The 23,994-nt window shown below is 37.4% G+C and overlaps 1 protein-coding gene across 1 annotated transcript in view; it reads right to left on the reverse strand.

Annotated features, from left to right (window-relative positions):
• GALNT2 (polypeptide N-acetylgalactosaminyltransferase 2) overlaps positions 1 to 23,994 on the reverse strand; it is a gene marked incomplete at its 5' end in the record, with an annotated part of 42,029 nt that overhangs the window by 1,508 nt on the left and 16,527 nt on the right. The window contains 8 exon segments of the mRNA XM_010079367.1: positions 1 to 93; positions 3,693 to 3,819; positions 5,527 to 5,610; positions 5,817 to 5,909; positions 9,811 to 9,937; positions 14,239 to 14,342; positions 14,887 to 14,974; positions 18,769 to 18,856. The exon segment at positions 1 to 93 is cut by the window's left edge and continues 21 nt beyond it. Of these exon segments, the coding sequence (XP_010077669.1) occupies positions 1 to 93; positions 3,693 to 3,819; positions 5,527 to 5,610; positions 5,817 to 5,909; positions 9,811 to 9,937; positions 14,239 to 14,342; positions 14,887 to 14,974; positions 18,769 to 18,856 (804 nt within the window).

The raw sequence follows: 23,994 nt of genomic DNA on the forward strand, positions 1-23,994 counted from the left end.
CTGAAGTTTTATTAGTGAACCAGGTGCTCTGTCCACAACAGTAAGGCACAAATCCATATGTTTCACTGACTTGTCCTTTGTTAAGGCCCATTCCTAGAAAAAGGAAGAAAAAAAAGTGTACAAATTGTGTATACTAACATATACATAAGGTGCACCTGCTATTTCACCATACATAGCACAGGTTAAAATCCTGTAAATAGCAACGTAGGAGCCTTAGAACAGTTCACTGCTTCCCATAGAGCAGGAGAGGAAAAAAGGTCCTTTTCCAACACAGTAATTCCAGTTGCTTCAGTCCTCCAGGCAGCTCGGGGCTGGGCTGGCTGCTCGCTCCCTCTGCTGGCTCCACACCAGTGCAGCAGCAGGCCCTCACACAGCTCCTCACCTTCAACACATTCATCCGAGTATTTGTCCACCTATATTTTTATCCATCTCTATATATAATGTGTGTGTGTATTACACACCCTGCATATCTTCTATGTAGGAGAGATTTTTACCTAGATGTAAAAAATACATATAACTATATATATATCAAAACCCTAGAAGCTTGGTCTGCAGCATCACTGGCCACCCAACCCACACACTAAACAAGGCGTACGTATCCCAGTGAGGAAACAGGAGTTCTTAATACGATCGAGACCACCAGAAAGCCATACACAAGAGGGCCAAATGCAAGGGTAGAGGGAGGATGTTACTTCCTGTCCAAAGCGTGATGTGCAACAGGATTTCCTTTGAATGCATTTAAATACGCAACTCTTAAATAGAGAGCAAAGAAAAGCCTTTCTGTATGTACTGTTGCCCAGCTTATTTGATCTCAGCATCCTTCTACGCAGGGCCTGATCTTGCGCTGATGTTCAGACTCTTTCCATGCCTTTCTTCCCAAAGTTTGGTCTCCAGGATCCAGACTGGTCTTCATTTGTCTAATTATCCTCCAGAGAAGGAAGCTGATCTATCAACTAAAGCCACGCTAATTATCCAAATCATGCTCATCACTCCTTAAAATGGGACAATTAGCTTTTCTCCAACAACTAAAGAGGATTCAGAGTTGTAGAATACAAAACCCTAGATATACAGGGCCAAGCCTGGCTACATTTAAATGTTATTTTGCAAGCAATCAGTGTTTGTGAAAGAAATTAAATTACTAATCCCATCCCAATTTTTTTTTACTTATTTTCTGATACCATAACTGCATTTTTGGCTTGCATAATCACCTTTAAACTCAGCAAATTAAACTGATTGAATTCCTTTGAGAGCAGATGCTCAGGAAACAATCAGAACTTCTAACCCACATGATTACAAGTAATCGCCATCATACAAGTAGCAAGCCATTAGACAGGTACCATACTATGCAAGTACTAGAATATTTACAGCTATGCAAAACAAAGCAAAGGCAGGAGAACTTTGTGGACCCCTTTGTCTCCCAAACCCTAAAGCTGAAAACTTTTCCTTTCACTCTCAATATATTAATCTCAGATGACAGCAAAATGACTTGCCTTCTCAATTCTGTCCAGTTTGTAAAATGTCAACAAGAATCATTAACAGCCACTTCTAACAACTTAAGGAATTAAGCAAGTTATTTTCAGAGCTTATCGGGAATCACAAATACCCATGAAACAGGTGGCTCCCTTGTAAGATTTATACCAAATCGTGACAGTTGAAAATACCACCAGGAAAGTGGTAAAACTTGTGTTGAGGAACACTACAGTCAGAGAAATTTAGAGTCTTGAAAAAATTGCTTTACACATCTTCACCCTTCCCTCAAAAGGCTGCAAGAGCCCCAGACACAACAGAAATCACACAAGAAATAAACACATTTAAAAGCCAAATGTACTTCTTGACAAAAACTCCAAGCTCTGCTGCTGGAGACATCTATGTGATGGCCCTTCATGGTATGAAACAGTGTATAGATGCTTTCCTCCAGTGATCAGGAACTATGACTAGCTACAATGGAGATAAGATTAAGTGAGCTCCACTACACCAGAAGAGAAGAAAAATTGCAAGCAGTACATGTGCTCAGGCCACAGGCTAAAAATAGAATAGCTCTATAGAACTATTTGAAAATCAGGACATCTGAAAGAAACTGTGTCATAAATCAGAAATATAAACTTAGTAAAACACCACTAACCTGAAACCTTCTGCTTACACCTAAGTGCATTTGCATTTCCCTTTAGCTCCTTACAATAACCCTACATATTTGCACCTACTTGTCAAATACATAGTTGTGTTCAACGTAAACCAGAGTACTCTTCAAATTATAGGAGAAGGTTTCCACAGCCTATAAAATCTGAGTACTCTTAATCCCACCCCCCCACCCTCTTGATAAGAATAGCTGCAAAACACATAGTACAGATTTAAAGACTCTGGTTTGTTCCCTATCCCTCTTCTCCCATGCTGTTGATTTCCTCCAGTCCAATACAAATTCTGCTTGGACATAAAACCTGTTTTTGACCTGTTCTGCCTCTTAATCTGCATGAATGTCCTCTCACAGGGACCTGTTCAGAGCAAGGGTATATTGGTTTGTCAAGGTCAGCCTCACAGAAGAAGCTACATAGAAAAGAGGGTCGTATTCAGCACAAGAAACTTCCAAGAGTTCTGCACCAAGGCCACTCTGACATATCCACCCTTTCTCCTAAAAAACTGTGGTGCTCCAGTATACTTCTATAAAGGTAATAGAAAAAGCCTCCCCAGATATATTCTCTTTAATGACAGGGAAAAGAGGCAAATCTCAGATGTATTATGGCAATGCATCAAATCAACATGGCATGTCTTCCAGGAAATAACACCTTTACTTTAGGCTTTGTCTGATTTTAGGCGTTTCCCCTTCTAATTTAAATTAGAGCGAGCAAAATTCTGATACTAATTCAACAGCTGATTTGTAATTGGTCAACTTTCTATTTTAACAGAGGTACTTGTACATCTTACATTTGATTTATAGTCAGGTTGATTTTGAAAAGAGTTTAGTGACAAAGCAGCACACAAAACTGAGCATGTATGCATACATTTTATGAACAATAACTAAGTCACAACTGCATAAATAGAATCTTTGAAATAATTAATGCTCTCATTTACAGATTTGACATATTTGCAATTAGTTGAAGAGTAGGATTAGAAATGATTTGTTGAAACACCCAATTTACTGTGAGTGAACAGGATATGACATTTAGGCACCTCTGTTTTCTACAAGAGCCAAATGAGGATTTAAGACAGATTTTTTTTTTATACCCCGCTACCACAAATTGGAAATTACTAATAGGGCATCACAGTAAAGCACTCTCCCGTTTTGCTAACCTTAGGCCATATGCTTAATACAACCCAAATCTTAAGTAAAGATCCCACCCTCCAAAAAATGAAACAACAATTCATTGAAAAAAGCTTTCTATACAAATATAAAACTCCTGGGAAGGAAGTTACTGGCCTCTAGTGTAAAAGCAAACATGAAGAGAGATAAAAGAAAGGGGATAATCTGATGCACACTGGATGAATCGCTGGGCTCAGATTCTAATCCTGAAAATGCAACATTATATTTGAGGGAGAAGTTATTTAGCCAGTCTGTTACCACAACTGATCTGCTGACTTGGGTTCATCTTGCTATCACCACTATACAGTACCTGCTTGAGTTAAAAAGTTTTACATTTTTTTTCTTTTTTTAAAAGACTACATACTGTGGGAAAAAAAAAAAAAAAAGGCATACAGACCTGGTTTCCCCCGGCATTATGACATTCATAAACTCCAACAACACCATCTGCAAAATGGCCCAAAGTGTCAAGGCAATTGGTACCCTGCTGCAAAGCCCCAAAAGCTATATCTTGATGATCAGGTACCCTAAAATAAAACCAGAAATATCTGTTTAATTCAGTTTCTTTGATTTACTCTGAGTATTTTTAAGATGACAGGCTAAAGATGAGCGATGACTATTATCTGTAAATCTCAATTATCTTCTGAGGAGGGAAAGCAATTATCTGATCATGAACTGATCAAACACGAGTAAACTTGCAAGCTTAGGACAGAATACAAAAAGACTCGTTCCAGAGAATGAGGATGAACATACAAACTCAGCACAAAAAAGCAAATTAAAGATGACTTATCATCATAATTTAAGGTCACTCAAGTTTAATGCTATCAGTTAAGGTCATCAAGCTCTCTTGTTTTTTCAGCCAAGCTAGCTTATAGCAAAAATATGACATTCTACATTTTTCCCAGGCTGTTTTCACTAAATGCTAGAAAAGGGGTTACGAATTTAAAAAAATTCCACACCAACAATGTTTTGCTGATATCTATTTTCTAATGGTTGCACATAAAGTGCACTCACATAGTATGGAAATACCTAAGCAAACCCATTCAACAAAGTACAGTTGTGGGGTACAGTCCATGAGTTCACGTCAAACAGGAAAGTAATGGCATATTAGTTCCTTTTAAAACTTCAGAATACGAGTGTAATATTTCAACCCAGCAGAAGGAGCACATGATAGACGACAGAGCAAGATAACATTACACTTAAGTAATGCCTATATTAGCATATTTTCCAGGAGAGCTTGCAAGACTTTTCTGGCAAATTAAACAAAAATAAATATCCTCTGGCACTTTGCAGAGAAAATAAAGAATAACTTACTTCCTCAGCATCATCCTGGTTTATGAGACTCTTTAGTACGTGTGGTTTCACTAGGGCTGTAATGGCTGGTGCTTTTGTATTCCAAGCCTGTATGCCACTAGCAGTTTCCCGACTCTACTGACATGAGGTGCCCCCAGGAAAAAAACAAGTATTCTTACAAGCCAGAGACAGTATCTTACCATTACACTACCAATGTTAGGTTGACAGCAGACAAAATAGTTTATAGACTCAGATCTGACAGATATACTTACTAATGGGTTATTGAACAAAAGCCTTTTTATCCCTTCAAAAAGTATTTCTCTTTGATGATTTTTAATTAGTTAGGATACATTCATGTTACAGAAACTGTTAGCAATGTTACCCCTCATTTCTCTCTCCTCACCCTACCTCCAAAATGATCATCCAGTGACAGAGAACAAGTAACAGAAAGAGCAGAAGACTCAGGAGTCTTACAAGGCCATCTGTCCTTGTCTGCCAAACACACCAGGGCATCTCCTCTGCTGACTCCTGTTACTTGTACTGTACTGAGATTCAACCTCCCCACTCAACTAGGCATGTGCTTAGGTGAAGGCAAAAGCTTTAAAGGGATGACAACAGGATACAGAACAGTGCAGTTTTGAGCAAACAGCTTGTGTAGGAAACTAACTTCAGGCTCAGGTAAGTTGAGTCCTTTGGACACTGTTCTCTAAAATACCGGCTGCTGCAGCTGTAATTGCAGCAAGGAGAAAAAACAGCTTACTAGGGAAAAATGTCTCCTTAGGAACAGAACTAATAAAAACCAAAAGCAAATAGGCCTGCACAAGGCACTGCTTTCACAAATAAATTTAAAAACATCCTTTACATCCAAGGAAGAAGGAAAGAGAAACATAATTTATAGGGAGGCCAAATCCATACATATCTCTGATTCAGTCAAAACTCACCGTAACTCAGGATAAACATTTTCAAGATACCACTTGAAGGGCTTGCAGCTAAGTCTCCTTCTGAGTTCCATTCGGCTTTGAATACTGGAAGTGGGAAAAAAAAAAGGAGCAATTTTCAAGGTCAGGCTGCTGTCTTCATATATGTTATGGAATACACAGAAAACTCAAGAAGTAGAGCTCAGAACTATAACTTCAAGAGATAATACATGAGAGCTAGCACTGCTTTCACCTCAGAAGGTGCTGTCTCATGAAGAATAAATAAATAGGCCAAAGAAGCACTTGTGACTTACTTGCCATAAGGTACATTCCTGGCTGAAGGCACTGCTGCGTAATAGAAATTTTTATACTCATCCATCCAGACTTCTGCTGCCCTGCGTGTATTTCTAGGGACAATCATATGAAACACATAGGTTATATTTTCTCTAGCTGCAATTAAACCATGCCATTTATCTTTGGGTTGATTTTCATCCTCTTTAGGATTAGTCAGCTGCCTCAAGCCAGGCAGAATATTTGCTATTAAAGACACAAGTAACAGAAAAACCATTAGAAACTAACGTAACTGAATTCAATGCACTTAGAATGAAATTTATGTCTTTTCCACACTCATCACTGCTTCAGGTTTTCATCCAGAATTTAATACACATCTTAGAGTTCTTTCTGCAAGCTTCATGGAAGTAGTTATGTTGTTGTTTGGGTTTTTTTTCTTTTTATAAGAGTAATTTGACAGAAGCCAAATTCAGCGACTGTTCACCTGGATAAGCAAGCTAATTGGAAACATAAAAATCTCAATAATTGGCAATATTTAATAATGTCTTTTACCTTTCTGAAAACAGATATGCTAACATAGGCAAGATGTATTTTCAGTCTTCATCCTATTCCTATCAGCAGAGCACTCAAAGTTCCAAAAAGACATAAGCTGTCGTGACATTTAAGGCTATGAACCAAGTAAGTCTGCTGTAGCTGAGGTAACAGAGGAGAACCAGTAATTAGAAAATATTTTTAATGCTTTAAAATTCAAGAGAGATTAATTACTGTAATACATGTGAAAAACACTAACCCAAATTATCTACTTCTTATCAAACACATCTCTAAAATTCCGGTATTTATGTAACTGGTGTCTTTAAATCTCCTTTTGGACTTCAGGAGGGTATTGCATTTTTCCATCTCCTGGCTTCCATGTAAAGCTCATTTGCTTCTATTGTTTGCAATTTTATGCTTCGAAAATTAAGCCTTATTTCACTTGCAACTGTCATGCTCTGAGGCTTATTTTACATTTGGCAGTAAGTTAATCTAAAGCAACTGGAGTAAACTCAGCCAATAGCTTCTTTAATATGATTTTCCAATTCCAAAGTAAAAAAAAATAAAAATAGTCAGGATAAAGCGAGTTGTTCTTGCAGGTCACTGAGAAGGATGGATGTGTGGAAGGAAAAAAAAGTCACAAGACAGACCTCAATTTTTTTGTTTGAGGAACAATTTTTCCTTGCAAAAATTCCTTTAATTTTTTGGCAAGCAAAATCCCATTCAATCCAGATTAGAGAGCTATTTCAGTTTATCTTCTCTTGCAGTCTCTCAGGCCTGTGTGAGTGCCAGCCAGCCACCCAGCGCCTGCCCCCGTTGCTTGCTCAGCAATCAGCCTGGCTGCCCACAGGCAAACAGATTTTGATGGTGGGAGAAGAACTCTTCAGATTGCCAGGGTTTAACAACTCCAAAGGTACATTCAAGGCCAGAACACATGCCTGCATCCCGCTTCCCCATCCTCAGGGATGAATAGTTCAGGCTTAGTGCAACACGCAGATGGAAACTGTGTAGATGCTGAGAACTGCCTAAACTAATATGACCCCAAAGGCAGCAGGGTACTGAGGCTCACAGCACAGGGTGTGCTCAGCACTTAATGCTGAGCTACACTTAATGAAAGCCAGCCCCGAGCAATCAGAGACAGCTTTGCATGGGGCAGACTGGGGGCTGCAAGGTTTATTAGCTCGTCTGAAGTAGTATATTAAGGCAGCACATACTGGTCTAACAAATCCTGCCAGACACAAGTTGTATCTGCCAACACCACGCAGCCAGGATGTGGTCTCCCCTTGCATGAAACAGGACTCCCACTCTCTCATCCAGAATCACCAACTTGGTTTGGCTGCCAAAAGGCAGTGGGTACTGACTAGACAGCTAAAAACAGGACGCTTACCCAGAACACTCCAGAGCAAATTGCACACCATTAAGGGACAGATGATGGGATAAGCTTACAAGTCCCGACTGCAAGACCAGCACAGATTCCATGCACCAAGTTTCTTGGCACCATGGTCCTACAAATATCTGATAAAACCTGTATTGCAAGGGTATCCCATTACCTTAGGTTTCTCATTCCTTCATTGCTAAAATTGATTTTAAGGCATTCTGTTATACTGGTTTGACACCCAGGAAAGCTGACTGAGGGGGAAACCTTCAAATATACAGCAACTTGTCAACCCTGCTTTTAAATGATATGCAACTTTCCTAGGTCAACTCAAAAATAATTCCAACAAAACAAATAATTTTAATGGCATTTCAGAATTTGAGACAGCTGGACAGCTAAGGACACTTGCAGAGAAAGGTAGATCTGGAAAGAGATGTAAGTACCTAAGACACTAGTTTGCCGGCTGAAGCTGTTCTCACCATTCAAGTATGTGCGGGGTCTCTTTTCAAAGTAATTTTGAACACAAATGACTGGAAAACACAATGCGACTTTAAAAAACCTGTCATAGAAATTGTCAGGACATTTAAGTGATCAAGTCACAATGATGATTTACATCACAAGAAAAGCAGCATCTGGGCAACAGCCCAAAGATGGAAAAGCTGCAGAGTGGGAAAACTGCACAATTTATATATTTATTTTTATTAATCATGCTCCTTGTTATGACATTATCATTTTAAAACCTACTGTGAAGCTAAAACAGTTGCATCCTATGCCTACATAATACAGTTTAATTGGTAGATCTTTCTACCCTCATGATGCATACTATAAATACTGGAATAGCAATGCAATGTATTAAAAGAAGATATTTCATTGCTAGCTTTTGTTTTCCCATCAGTACTAGTATTAATTTTTCACTGTAGCATAAAATACAGAATTCAAAAGAACAGGGCACCAGAAAAAACCCTATTATAACTACTGGAAAAAACAGGGCAGTGACTTTATTTTAGCAGACTATTAAATTCATTAGAGTCATCTTGGCAGCATAACCAACATGGAAGAGAAGAATTACACCCTAAGGAGGTTCCTCAATCTAAGGTGAAACACAAGTCCAAATATGTCATACAAATTTAAGTATATCTGCACTCTCTGCATTGCTCCATGTTAAACAGTTTGGGCTCCATATCACTTAGAGGATAAACAAACAACTTTACTTGCAGCTCTTAACCCACTGAACCTTTCACTGAGACTTCTTCAGGTCCCTGAGCATCAAGTTCAATTCTCTAAACCAAAACCTACAGTGATTCCTCAGCTAGAACTGATAGAGCCTTGGTCAAAACGTTCACCATACATTCATGCCATACCTTTGTCCACATTACTTAAAAAACACTATGGACATGAATCAGAATTGCTGTTCTCATTCTAGAAAGAAGAAACCGAGGAAATAGCTCAGTATTTCAGCTATCACTGAAATATCAGTGGTATTTCAGTACAATATTGCAGTATCAACAGCAAAATTACAGGCATATTAATCTAAGCCCTTAATACTGCCATTTCTTAGGTCTATAGAAAAAGCATTTTTAAACATAGCACAGGAAAGGCAAATATGATATAGAACAAAGTTGCCAACAGACTGGCAAAAATTCCAGAATCAGTCTACATAATCATTTGCATATCACATACTAATAATGTATTAGCAAAAAGCAAGCAAAACATATTTGTAGCTTAGTGTATTCTGGCTCTTAGCGAATGATGAAACTGTTTCCATAAAATGAAGATTTATGAAACAGTTCTGAAAATAAAGCCTTCTTTAAAACCAAATAAACAAAGTTCACAAAATTGATAGAATGTCAAGCTAAGCATTTCCTTCTTTTCCAGATTTTCAAGCTGGGTCTACTAGAATTTTCCTTTTCAACACTCAAGTTCTTCTCTTGATCTGTGTAGTTGCCTCAAAGTCATTAATTTCCTTTTAATTAATATTCTTCCATACTAGATAATATTGCTGATCTCTCTAAAGTGAAGATCATTAAGATGAAATTACTGCCACCTGCTGATCATCTGAAGAAATCCAAAAATTCGCTATTTAGCTGAAGAAGACCTGACTTAACAGTTACCTTGCAAACACAGTACCACTCCCACCAGGAAATGTGTAAGGATGCTGTTTGCGGAATACGTGACCCACTCTGCTGCAAGGGATGATTTCTAGACTCCCACCACATTGCCAAACTCTGAATGAGATCTCTGAAATAAAAACATGAATGAAAGGCCAACATCACAAAATACTGTAATTTTGTAGTACACCACTTACAGAGAAGGATTTTAGTAATTATTGAAAAAATTAGGCATATCTCATATATGTTACAAAGGCATAACTGAGCCTTTATTATTCTCCAAGCTCAGGAGACATAACCATATTAACTTGGAAACAAAACTGTATGTCTTATCTAATATCTAATCTGAATCTACCCTCTTTCAGCTTAAAACCATTTCCCCTTGTGCTATCACCGTACTCCGTGATAAAGAGTGCCTCCCCAGCTTTCCTGTAGAATCATTCAGTATCTTTAAAAACAAATAGAAATAATAAGGAGCTCTAATTTAAAGTCAGTGTCTACCTTTTATGACTACTAAGTGCTATTCCTTCCCCCAGAAGCCCTCCTCCCACATACACAAAATAAGCCATAAAAATAGCATTACTTCAAAAATTAAATTTGAAAAAAAAAAACCAAACCACCTAAAACACCTAAAGGTTAGAGAGCATGTCTTCTTGACGATTTGTCCAGAGAAAAAAAAAAAAAAAACCAAAACCCAAAACAAAACAAAGAGATGCAGTGATTTCAACTGATGACAGTGCAAGTTAACTGTCTTGCTTCTTAATGGTCTTTGCTTCTACAAGGATCATTTCCTATCTGTTTTACTTCAATTATAAATTCTGTTGTTTTGGGGCCAGTTAGGCATATTCATGAATCCTCGACAGTCGACATAGTCCAATCTATACACAGATCATCATCCAGAAATATTAATGACAATATTGTCTTTGTCAGTAACTTACAGTCTTTATTTTCCAGTTGAATTAACATAGGACAACAGGCAAAAGTAATTTTTAAAGCAACTAAACATGGCATTCTCTCTGTACATTTTTTACAGAACTGACTTCAGTCTTACACCTCTTAATTTGAGCTTAGAATGAAAGAAAATAAAAAAAGAGAATCCCAGTAAACAACCGGTCACTGCTTTTATTAAACGACTTATTAACAAAAGCGCTTCTACGTTTCTACCAGAATAAATTACACATCGATAGAAGACTTCAGGCTTTCCCATATATAGCTCACATTTGGTCCCATACTGCTTAAATTGTGAAAGCAAAGGAATAATAATTTTCTTGTACCACTGTGAGGCATTATTTATGGAGTTTTCCTAGAAAGTTCATACAGCCTAATGTGAGATGATGCTGCACTCAGTGAAGTCAGCCTAGTGAAAGATGACAGGGAGATCTGATCAAATATAAGGGCTTTTGAATTAGACAAGCAAGTGCAGACTAAATGCTCAGAAATCTAGTATTAGACTTCTTTAACTATTAGGAAATACCTTCCTCTGAAATGAGGTAAAGTGAGATTTCTAGTTAAAAATAAAGGCCGATGCAGTATGCCTAAAGCTCTTTTTAAAAAAATTAATTTGAAGGTTTAAACCGAAAAATCATTGTCATCTATCAAATGTATGTAGGCATTGAAAAAGTATTTCAATTTAGAAGTAACATCTTGTGTCAACTTTTTTCATTATTCATAGCTTCCTCTACCACGTATGTTAATTTGATTAATTCTCACTCCATGAATTCCCAGAAATGTAAACCTACATATATACTTTCAGGTACCTTAGATTCTGAAGAATCTCCCCCCAAAAAAGTGAAAATTATGAAAAATAGCTCTATGGGAAAGGCAGTAAAGGATTAGTAAATAGGGAGAAGCAAGCTAATTCTTATTTGCACCAACATGGCTTCTAAAGTCTGCGTGGATTTTTACAGACAAAGGAATGTACAGAAACTAAAACTTTAAAAAAATCCCATAAACTTCCTTAAGGCATCTTTTTTGCTATGCTTAAACAGGGAGAGAAGAAATTTTACTATTTAACAACTTCAGTGGACACAGTTTTTCATTAAAAAGGCATAAACAGGATGGCAAACATTTTTCAGTTGCCTGAGTTTTTACACTTCTCAATAACAGATTTGCTTTTTTTTATTGTAGTGTGTCATTGATATAGAAGACAGGGAATGTCTTAAATCACTCCCTGATTTTAGCAAACTTATTAAGAAAAGCCTAGATTTTCAGATTAGACCCAAACCTGCTAATGGTCCCTCCAGCTCTCCAGTATACTCTGATCCTCCTTTGCTTATCAAAAAGCATTTTAAAGATTGTCAGAACTAGAGTTTACGAATTCAAGCCAAGACTGAACATACCTTGATCCACGTTTTGTACAACAAGCATGTGTTATCAGTCACATTTAGCAACAACATGAAAATTATCTTTGTGGTAAGAGCTGTCTCTTGGCTAATTTAGACAAAATACTGCAGGCCCATCTTGAAATCTGTGAAGTTGAGGCTACACTAACACATGAACAAAATATAACAACCACTCTGTACATGCTTGAGGGAAAAAAAATAAGTTTTATAAAGCATAGATATAATGTATAGAATTATTTTGCAAATCCATCTAGCAGGTTATTCGTATGGAACGTCAAGCCGCTGATCCAGAGATATATGCTTGAGAGTAAAGAGGCCTGATAAGCACGCACATTGAATTTTAAACTGCACATCACAGATTTCTGGTATCTGGTGCATGTGTCATATATCGCCAATTAAATTATATGCCAAGTGCTTTTTACTTATCTCCAGTTAATCTGGTATCTATGAACTAAATCATTAGCTGTCTGCTGTACTGAATGACTTTTCCTTTTCAGGGAGCAGAGAAAAAAACACCCCAAAGTCTCCATCTCCTTCTTTCCACGGAGAAAGGGGAACAGAATTCAGCAGCAGCGACACAAACAGCTTTCTGCATGCTCTCTTCTCACCTTGACTGAGGAGCTGTTGCTTGTGCCTTTTCCTGCTGTCAAGGCCTCAACTATCTGCATAAAAGCAGCTTCTAAATTTTCAGAAAAAACTCAGGCACTCAAGTACATGCTTACAGCTAATCAAACGTTTAAGTGCTGTAGCAGCAAAAAAGGTTTTCACAGTGAATGCAAGTATTGCTGCAGTAAGTTTATCCAATGACTTTCCAGGACATTTAAAAAATGAAAACCAATGATGATATTCATACTAACACAATTTAGCAATATACAGCCAAAATAATGAGAAAACAGAAACACAAAGAAATTATTCAAAAGAAGGTCTTTTTTAGAAAGTCAGAGACTGGACTGCAAGGATGCCTCTTAGAGCCTTTAAGTTCCTTACAGGAACATTTGGTTACCATGTCTCCATACTTAGTGTGCTGTATACAGCAGACATTTCCTTGCAGGCCAAGCATATGCTCAATGCATATGCATATTTCAGTAACTCAAAATACTTATGGGTATTTACAGGTTCAAGGTATTTTAGGATTTTGCAGCTAGCACATGGAGTAGAGAAATTTTTATCCTCAGAACTGGTCCTAAAACACACTAGAAAGTCTGAGATGTATCTCTACCCTAAAAACCTAAATTAATGACAGACTTGAAGTCTTGAGAAGTTGCAGAGTTTCACTACTCCCAAATGTTTTTTGTTTTAATACAAGTATGCCTGTCTTAGCTGGAGAAAAACTTTCCATGATACTGTAATGCAAAGAGCTGAAAAAACCTACTAAAGCCAGATCTAACCACCAGGTCAAAGAAGAAATGGGTAAAGCACAAGTCCTCTCAGCCCCTCCTCCCTCTTCCCAAATCCCACTCAGACATCTGAAAATAAGCAATTATAGCAAAAATGCCTTCTCAACCATAAGTATCTCAGAGAGCTCAAGCAGGAGTATAAAATTTAAAAATTCACGAAGTTTAGATGCCAGGTAGCATGGTAATATTAATGATAAGAAACAGATTATTCTTCAGTCAGCTAAGTTTTAATTCATTTCTTAAGGTGAAAGCCTCTGCTCTATTTTTCACTATTAAATTTCGGCAACATCTTAAAACGTGCCTTAAATTGCCAGCATTTAAATGTTATTGTATTTTAATCAATAACTTTAGATGAGGATGTGACTTTCAAACAAGGCAGCATTTTTTAAAGTAATTGTTTATTTACATCCTGTACTTTTTTAATTTATCAGCCGATGTTCATTGAAAAAGAATTTCACTGATTAATGAATGAATACTTTTATTCCCTCATATTTAGCATATAATTCCTACGTCATTTTAATTATTTCATTGAAATAATCCTTTTGGATTTTGCCAATAATGCATGTGAAATTTTAACTCTGGTTTTAACACTCTTTGCACAAAACCAGGAAGATCATGACTCTGTGACAGTAAAGGCAAAGATGAAACATGCTTTCTTTCAAGACTGATCTGAACGTAAATAATATACATACCTAAGTTTTCTCCACCCCAAACATCCATCATCATGTCATACTTCCCTAGTTCTTCAAAATAGGATTTGTCCATCACAAATAACCCACCAGCTATCATCGGTGTCCTACACAGACAAGAAACATTACATTAAATACTTACAGTACCGTGAACTGCGAGGTAACTATTATTTGCACCTGAAGGTTAATACCTCCTTCAAAAAAATCTGCAGTGTTTTTGCATGCAACTAATTTTGCATCTATCACTTCAGATGTTGTCTGAACACAATTCTATGGCGTATATAGCCTTATGACCACCTTCTGAGGCAGTTTCCAAATCTCCATTTGGCTCACAAGTTCCTTATGTAAAGGGTGGCAAGCTGTGCAGCAATAAAACATTAAAACTGATGCTGTATTTTTAGCCCTCAAAACATACCATCTTTAAACAAAGTGACATCTACTTTTTGTTAAGTGTAAATAATTTACCAGTGTGCTTTAAAGTATTTTTTTAACTACAATTTATTTCTGAGAGTCTTGTAGTGCTAGATAAATATGAATGAAGTTTCAGGATTAATGAAAGCTATAGTAAAGATTCCCTTTCAGACTCAGTTCTAACTTTGTTCAGTTGTGAACTCCATTCTAATAGAGGGAGAAGTGGCAGTACAGACATACTTTATGGGAGCAACTGGATTTCCTTGCCGTGCTCTTCTTTGCTCTGGTGTCATGTAATCCCACTTGAACACCAGGTTCCAATCAAAGCCTTCAAGAAGAAAACATTAGAGAGTAGGATGTTAAAAAGACTGCCGTCATCATTCAACTCATAGTAACATAATGTTGACTGAAAACACTGGCAACCGTCATTTAAACTAAGAATTTGAACTTACACAAACTTCTAGTTTGAAAAAAAATGAGTAGGAGTCCAGATGAAAGGTAAAGCAGCCAACAGGACAATAAAAAAAAGTAATCTCAAATCCAAAATAACTTTGATTTCTCTTGTGACATCTATTATACAAAGTAAGAAACCCAGCCAACAAGTGACAAAGCAAAAGCCTTCTATAGGAATACAACGTCTCATGTTCTTACGTCAAATAGGACATCATATGAAGATCTTCCAGCCATTACAACTGCTCCCAACAGTCTTTACTATACAATTGCATTTCAACTCTTATCAAATTATCACATATTTATGCTTACACAAGCTTTATGCAGTACTATTTGTACTCCTCTATCAGCAGAAGCTCTCTACCACGAAGGTCACAACAGGTTATGTAGCTCTCACTTATCTCATTACCATTTATTTAACTTCCTCCTTTGCCACTGCATGCTTTTAAGTGCATCATTTTTGAAACCTGAGGCAAGTGCTAGAGAGCCAAAAAGCTTATTCCCCTTATGTATGTACATGTATGTGTGCATGCACAGCAACAGCTGGTCTGGTCCTTTCACGAGTTAAGCACAGAAGCACATAGAGATCACTACAATAGACAGGACCAATAGGTCACCTACAGCACTTTTCTACCTGACAACAGTTCAAATTACCTCCTTTAGGCAACGATACACAGCTGGTATAACATGAACTTCCTATAGGAAACACTTTCAGAACAGTTTTTGAGCTGGGTTATTTACATAAGCATGAATATCTATTAAAAAATTACACCAGGTCCATAGCTCTCTTGCAGTACACCTAGCAAATCAGCCTTACACAGACTGCCTGCTGCCAAACACATTTAGATCCTATGAGGTCATGTAATGAATGATTTCCAGATTTCTGGTGCACAGATGTCAATAGTTTTCTTTCTCCAGCATAAAAATAAAGCAATTATTTTTTGAGGAAGTGGGGAAAAAGCTAAGGTAAACAGACAACAAGTACAGTCCTACAAATTGTCTGCATCCATAGAGGTGCACAGTAATGACTGATGCAGAGTTGAAAACGAAACGGTTTTCATTTAACTCACAAGATATTTATCACACACACTCTACAGAAATTATCCTGAACAGTCTTTACAGCATGCATGCCTACTCTTTCCATGTTTGAGCATTTCATGAAGTGTTGCACTGTAAAAATGAAAGACCGTCTAACTACTCCAAAACTCCAAGCAGCAAACCAGTAAAATGGCTACAATCTATAGTACTGAAAAGCCTCCAGCATGAAAAGTAAAATGAGCTCCAATATTTCCATGCAGTTAAAAAGTCGCATTTCATCATACATACCCAGCAAGATTACTTGCATCTGGGAGAACTTGAGAAAACCTACTGTTCTCCAGTAGAAGGGTTAGAGATAGAGTTACATATACTCCAGTGAACACAAGGGGTCTCTTTTGGAACACAACACTCTGTTACAAACTCAGAACAAGTGTATAAATTGTCTACCCACAAAAACTGGTTTTCCGTCTCCATTTTCACTGACTCTGGGAAAAAATCTGCACTAAATGAGATAATATCAGTAACTCTGTAAAAGGAGTATTTTTAAACACAAGTGCATATCCAGTAGGAAATTCTATCCAGTGTAAACTGCATCATAGGCATACTCTAAATTATTAGATCTCAGTTAACTACAGTTTATACCAGTAATTAAAGTGTTTCTCATGGCAGCATAAACACTTTTGCAAATCCCCTCTCAAAAAGAATTTGTGACATGAAGTGCATGGATTTAGTAGTGGCCAGACTTGGGAATTATTTCAGCCCTGTCCACTTTAAAAGGTTTGTAGCATTTGCTAGGTTGCTTGTCTTGGGTGATTAAGTCCTTTCAAAACAGACCAGGCACAAATGCTGTCCCAGCTGTCTCAGCTCTCCATGCTTCAGCCACACAGATACTGTATCTAAGGCTGAAAGCATAGTTTGGTTTCCGCATTTAGACTTGGCCCCAGTCAAAGTGTCCCATGATGCCAAGTGCTGTAGAGTCTCTAACATAGTAATCTGTCCTCTGGGAACTGAAAAGAAATATATTATTCATGTTTCAACAAACCCCCAAATAGCTTTTAACACCGGTATGTTCAAAATTTCTGTTGTTAGCATTAAAAAAAGATAGCTTCTCACTCCTCAGTCCAGGAGTACAGAGGCTTCATGCACTTTAAAGAATCCATTTCTATTGTGTGTGCCGTGAGAAATAAGCACTTAAAAATAAAAAGAAATAGGGAAACGTAGTTCCAAAGATGAAGCATGAAAAGCAGTAGCAACTGAAATGATCTCTCAACCTTCTCCCACTTCACTTAGCAAGAATTAAAGAGCATGAACCCCCCAGGAACCAATCGAAGGTTTCAATGCAAAGATTCCTCCTCCTACTGCAGACAACAATAAAAGCCACATAATGGTATAGAGATTTCCATACTCAAGGTATAATGAATAGATTGGGTAAAAGCCTTAAGGTTTTAATAAAGCTGGCACACAGATAATAGCACAGAACTATACATTAGCATACTGTGAATATATGCACTGTAGGTGTTATTTCAAAATGTTAATTGAAAGGATATAGAACCTCTCACCTCCTGATCACTGACAAACTTGAAGCATATGCAACATTATGCAAATACTGCTTTTATTTTAGCTTACTGGAACAACGCCTGGTGGCCAGTTACAGACTAGTAACTGAAAGAACAGGCTTCAAATTGTTTTTTCCTAAAGTCCATTCAGAAAAAAGCTGAAATGCTGTGGGAACAGCATTTCATAATTTCTGCATCATGGCTCATCTTGTATCTTTATGCCGACAGTTCAGTTTCCAGGGTTGTGGGAACAATTATTTAAAAAAAAAAAGGGGGGGGGGGAGAACAGCTATTTTAAATGCTAGATTCTTGCTAACAGTGAAGAAGTTTTAAAAACCTGTAATCAGTATGGATTTTAGTGTGTGGTTGCCCTCCCCCTCTTTGGAAAAGGAAAGGGGAGGATTTTGTTATTTATTTATTTTTATTGAGTGCTTCACAAGCCTTTTTATTATTTGCCATCAACAGTTTACACTAGCTAGACAAAGTGAAACTGTAGTACTTCTAAACTCAATTTAACAGGGGATTTTTAACGGTAAAGGTATAAACACTACAAATTTCCATGGTCAGATGTTATTCTCTTCACAATTACAGATCATGGCTAACAAAAACATTTATTTTTTAAACACATTCCAAAGCTTTCTGCTTATTCAGGAGAGTTTAGGTTTTTAAGCAAACCAGCATCTTGAAAAAACTCATAGGCACTGCATTGCTGATGGGCTTCGAAGCTAGAGAGCAATTAAAGCCTGTCTTATCTAAAGAGAGAATCATAAGCTCTGGCCATAAGCTGCTTCTGACATATTTGCAAAATCCTACAAACACTGCAGTGAGTCTTGCACATTTGTAAAAGGCAGCATAAACTTAGAAGAAATGATATAATAAAGATGAACTGTTTTAAAGCAGAGGACAACAAGGCCAATTAAAATCCAAGCCGAGAAACAAGGGAGCTACAAAACTTAAAACTAAATATATGAAAGGGAAGAACAGTATGTTAACTGCCCATTCCACAACTGCAGTGATTATGAGCTTTGATTCTTGATGCCTTTTTTTTTAAAATCTGTATTCCAGTACAGGTACATACCGCCTTTTAAATCAGCTGACGCCCCCACGTACTGGAAGTTGTCCATATTAATTACATCAATAATAGGAGACACAACTCTGGTCTTGTCCTAAAATAAATATTAGAAAGTAATATTGAAATAGTGAAATCAATATAGAAAGATAGGATGAGATGTTGAACAGTTCAGCAGCATTTCATTAGCATGACTCCCCCAGCTCTCCCCCTACTTCAGCTTACGGCTCTGAATAGCCAGTGCTGTGAATAACATCGCTCAGCACTGCTTCAGAAAGCAGAAACCACACTATATAGCTGGGAAACCTCTTTGTACTCTAGGCTACTTATATTCAAGTAATCCCCCTCTTCTGACTTGCTCTTGAAGGCAACAAACTTGTAGTTCTAAAGGCAGCCAAGCAAACAGCACTTCCGTCCTTACTTTTAAAACCAGCTCAAAGAAAAGAAGCATCCAGGCAATTCATATTTTCCACAGCGGATCTCTAGCCACACAGCGTACTAGTCTTATTATTTCAACCTTTAAGGAACATTTAGGCCTTTCTGCAATCAGAGAAGTCTTAGGTTAATGCTAACCCATTTCACACCAGAAGAATCACACTTCACAATCAGATGCTTAGACAGGGAAGAGAATCTAAAAACACCTCAAACTAATGCATGCTATTAATCTCCAGCAGCCAAGATTCCAGTGGTACAGATACCGCATTCCTCTGTCTAACCACGGTCTCGTATACTATTCTGAGCAATGTTAATTACTTTAGCTAATGTTTTTGCCAAACTAGTTTAAGAAAAAACAAAAATCTTTCCAACAACTCCACATGCATCATCCAGTAGGATCACAAGACATCAGTACTCTAAAAAAAGACTAATCTAATATTAGAAATGCACTATCATGGTTAAGCCAGCTTGTCTCTATGACTTATTGGGGGGGGGGAAAGTTACATTTACACACTGAAGCATAACTTTATCATAGTTTGATAAAACATTTTGCTTGAGTTCAAAATAAAAGTTTCAGCTCCACAATTTAACATCATTCAGAGAGCACAGATAACTTCAGAAGAGGGTATCACCAAATTGGTGAATATTAAAAAAAAATGTTTTGAACAAACAGGAGATTTTTTGTTAACTGTTATCAAGAAACAATTCTCATGGTTAAAAAAACCATACCAACCTAAACATATCCATATTAAGAATTTATTTCATAAGTATGTCTTCAAACAACAATACATATACTCCAAGCAGTGGTTCAGCCACACATCCCCCTTGCTAATCAGTGTTATACAGAACACACTGGAACCAAATCAGTACGAGAGTAGCTTGAGCATGTAACAAGAGACTTAAAAGCAACTCTTTTAGTCAAATGCTTTGCTTGGTCCAATAAGGACATTAAACACCCATTTTCATTTATTGAATCTTAACTGTTCAATCTGGGCTGATTTTAATAAGCCCTAATTACATAGTTGGCATTTACTAGGTCATTCTGCCTGAGTGCACAAAAGGTGACTAATTTCTGTCTGCCAAAAAGGAGAATTCAAGTGAATCTAAAAATCCAAGCTGAAGACTAAGCTAAAAGCTGAAGGCTCATTACTGATTTCTACATTCCTTTTAAATATCACTGCAGTGATACCAGCCAGACCAAATACCTGCTTTTATGGGGAATGTCTGCTACTAAGTATGAATTAGCTTGGGCTAATGCAAACTAGAAACACAGTCTAGTTCGCTAATCAAGACCAGCCTGTCTTAATCCCCCATCGACTATGTCTCTAGATCCTGTTTCTGTTAGCTGTAGCCGAAAGTTCATGTTTGTAATGGCGAGCATACAGTTTTGATAACTGTGTTGTACTTGGGAGGCAATTATGATTTAGTGCACCTTGACTGTGTGTGCCCTACTACACCACTAGCACTTCAGGTATAGCCATGACCTTATTTTAGGCATTCTCTATACAGTGGTAGAATTGGAAAACTCCTTTACTAAAGACTGATGAGACAGAAGATATCCAGCCTATCCAGTTATTCACAATACACCCATCAGCATGAAATACAGAAATGAAACCACCCTTCCTTTCTTTCTCTTTCTTTCCTTAGCTGAAACTGAGACAGCTCATACATCTATGCACATCTCTAAAACCTTTTCTGACAAAATTGCATTTTCTCAAATGGTTCTACTTGGCATAGTTGAACCTGGTAGTAAAAGTCGCCCAAGTGATCAGGTGTCACATTAGGTAGAACTTCAGTTAGACTTCAAACTCATCTCCACCACACTGAGTAAGCAGGTAGCACGCTGTGTCTACGCATTTGGGATTTCCTCAGGCTTTTACTGCTGGTTTGATTAGTTCCATCAATATCAGTGTGACAACACGCTAACACCACTTACTACACCTAACATATTGTTTAAACAACTTAGTATTTTCTCCAATGGAAAAAGACCCAGGTTGTGAGCATTCAGTTTGATGTACAACTCCCACTTTGTTGGCTTGGAAACATGCTGTTCCTTCCATGATTTGACATTATAGATTTGCTGAGCAGGAAGGCAGACAAAAGACCTGCACATTCAGAAGGTGATGCCTTGCAGGGCACTACAAAGTTGTTAATGCAGGGACTGCTAGAAAGACCTTCTGTGTCTCCAAAGTACAGGGAGTTCATTCACTATAAATACTAAAAGCAGCTGCTCCCTTTAAATTATCCTAAAGCAAGACACTTATTTATCCATAGTGTGATTAAAGTAGAAATCTGATGTGCATTTTCGAAACAAGCAAAAAGGAACTCTTCTTTCTGTAATCTGCTGTTTCGTTCTGAAGGGTTGACACCATAACTTATAATGGAACATACAATTGTAAACCACGTGCTTCTTGATGAGGGTAATGCTAAGAAATAGCCCGTGAATACTGCAAGTCTCTACTGCCTGGAAATTTGTAGCAGACTGTTTAATTTTAATATTTCATAAAGAGGCTATATATGCTCTAGAGACTTAGACTATTACATATTATTCTCATAAACCATCAGAAATTATCCTCAAGATTCTGCATACATTGCTTCTCCCTCTAAAAATCTCAAGACACTTCAAAGATTAAGGTTCACAACAATCTTAAGAGAAAATATAAATATTTTCCTTTCAGCATTGTGCTGGTTAAAAGTTGACTCATTCAAGGTCACAAAATCTGACAGAGATATGAAAAAGGAATCTACATCTTGTTTCTTAATCTTAGATCTCTCTTCCTTTTAAGATCTTCTTTGTTTAAAAATACCTTCCTGAAAATGACATAGGATTTACAGCTATGCAATGAAAACAGGTTAGTTTAGTTCTGCACCAAAATCTTCTAATCTTTTTTTCTCATATAACTGATGTATTATAAAAATAGAACATAAAAGCAATTAGAAATTGGAAGTTGAAAAAGCCAAGTAGACAAATGTTCATAAAATAGCTAGTAGTTACCTATTTCTTCAAGGTTGTGTACAGTTATTACTATGTTGACTTTTGGGATAATCAAAGGGTTAAATTCCACTGGCTCCTCCTCTTCCCTAACTAAACTCACAGAGACACAAAAAAAAAAATTATCTAGAAGACATAAAAGTAGCCTTAGGGAATCAGGCAGCAAACCAGTCTCCAGAAGGGAGCAAATATGGAGAAGATATACCAGCTCCAGGTTACACAGGTATCTGTACATGTTCTGAACTATAAAATATTCACCTTGTATACATGTTGCTTCTGCTTTAAGCCTTTGCTCAAATTGCTGAAGAAAAATCCCTAGCAGTGTCAGACCCCTCTAGGAAAGTTAAGCAAGCCTGGTCAATGAACAAAGACACTCTAACCAGGAGCCCATCTCAAAGAAGACAACTGTGGGATGGATCATCCTTCAGTTCAGGTGGAGAGCTTGATGCCTCAGGTGCTCCTAACAAGCAAGATGTCAAAGACACAGCTTTCTAAAGTGGTCACAGCACATCAGATAGAGTATTGTAGAACTGATTCCTTTCAGACTGCTTCATGGAAGCTGTAATTTTTTTTTATATTGTAACACACACAACTGATCTCACAAAACTCTGACAGAATTAAATGCCAAGTGGGCAATTCTGGAACAAAAGGTAGTAATAAACAACCCACACTTTCCACCACATAGATGCAGCAGTGCATCAGAAAATACTGTATTAATGCCTAGTAGCCCTGACCTGAAAAAGTTACCTTTAAGGTCAGAGCAGATACGAGTTCACGTCTATTCAGCTTCTTGTCACTGAGACTATAAAGAAAATGCTGCTAATTAACAATTAACATACCATCTGCACTGCGAGCAAAATCAATCCATTAAAATAACAAAGGACTATCATACACCATATGTAAATACTATCCATGCCTTAATGACCTGAACAAGCAGAAAGCTTAGAAGCTACTTTATCAAACCCCATACCTGTTGGTTGGGATTCTTCCCAGAGGAAAGTAAAATAAATAATTAATGTGGAATTCCAGTTAACAGTACATCAAGCTTTTAGGAATGGAAAAATCCATACAGCTGAACACCATACAATAGCACACATGATTAGTGTGTATCATGGTGACAATTGTGAGGAGCAAGTTTTGAAGGAACTAATAATTTATGCACTGTCAAAAAGTAGATGCTGCACAAAGCAAAATATGCACCAGTTACTCCCACCAAGTATACCACGTGTAATGCTGGATCTTCACAAAATTGTCAACAATTTAATAAGAGGTTTTACATTCTGTTATGATGAAAAGTTAACACTTTTTCATATCCCGTGTCAGTTTCAGAAAGCTAAATGAGTATGGCTAAAAGAGCCATAGACAAGAAAAAGGGTAAATGGCATAACAGCCATCCTACTAAAAGCATGGTTTTGTTCACCAAAACTACCACTTATTTTATGATTTCTTGAACAGGTAGATGCTTCAAACCATCCACACAAAAAAAGCTTGAAAACAGTTCCCACACCTAGAATCCATTAGTGATTTAGCTGCAAGCATTTAGGCTGGATATTAGAAAAAATTTCTTCACTGAAAGAGTGATCAGGCATTGGAGCAGGCTGCCCAGGGAAGTGGTTGAGTCACCATCCCTGGAGGTGTTCAAGAAACGTGTAGATGTGGTGCTTAGGGACATGGTTTAGTGGGTTAGGTGGTGTTTGGTTGACAGTTGGACTTGATGATCCCTCAGGTCTTTTTCCAACCTTAATGACTCTATGATTCTACTGCCATTCTCCACTTCTTTCGGAGATATATTTAATGTCTTTATTTTC

Source organism: Pterocles gutturalis, unplaced genomic scaffold (genome assembly GCF_000699245.1).
Source record: "Pterocles gutturalis isolate BGI_N339 unplaced genomic scaffold, ASM69924v1 scaffold609, whole genome shotgun sequence".
NCBI lineage: Eukaryota > Metazoa > Chordata > Aves > Pterocliformes > Pteroclidae > Pterocles > Pterocles gutturalis.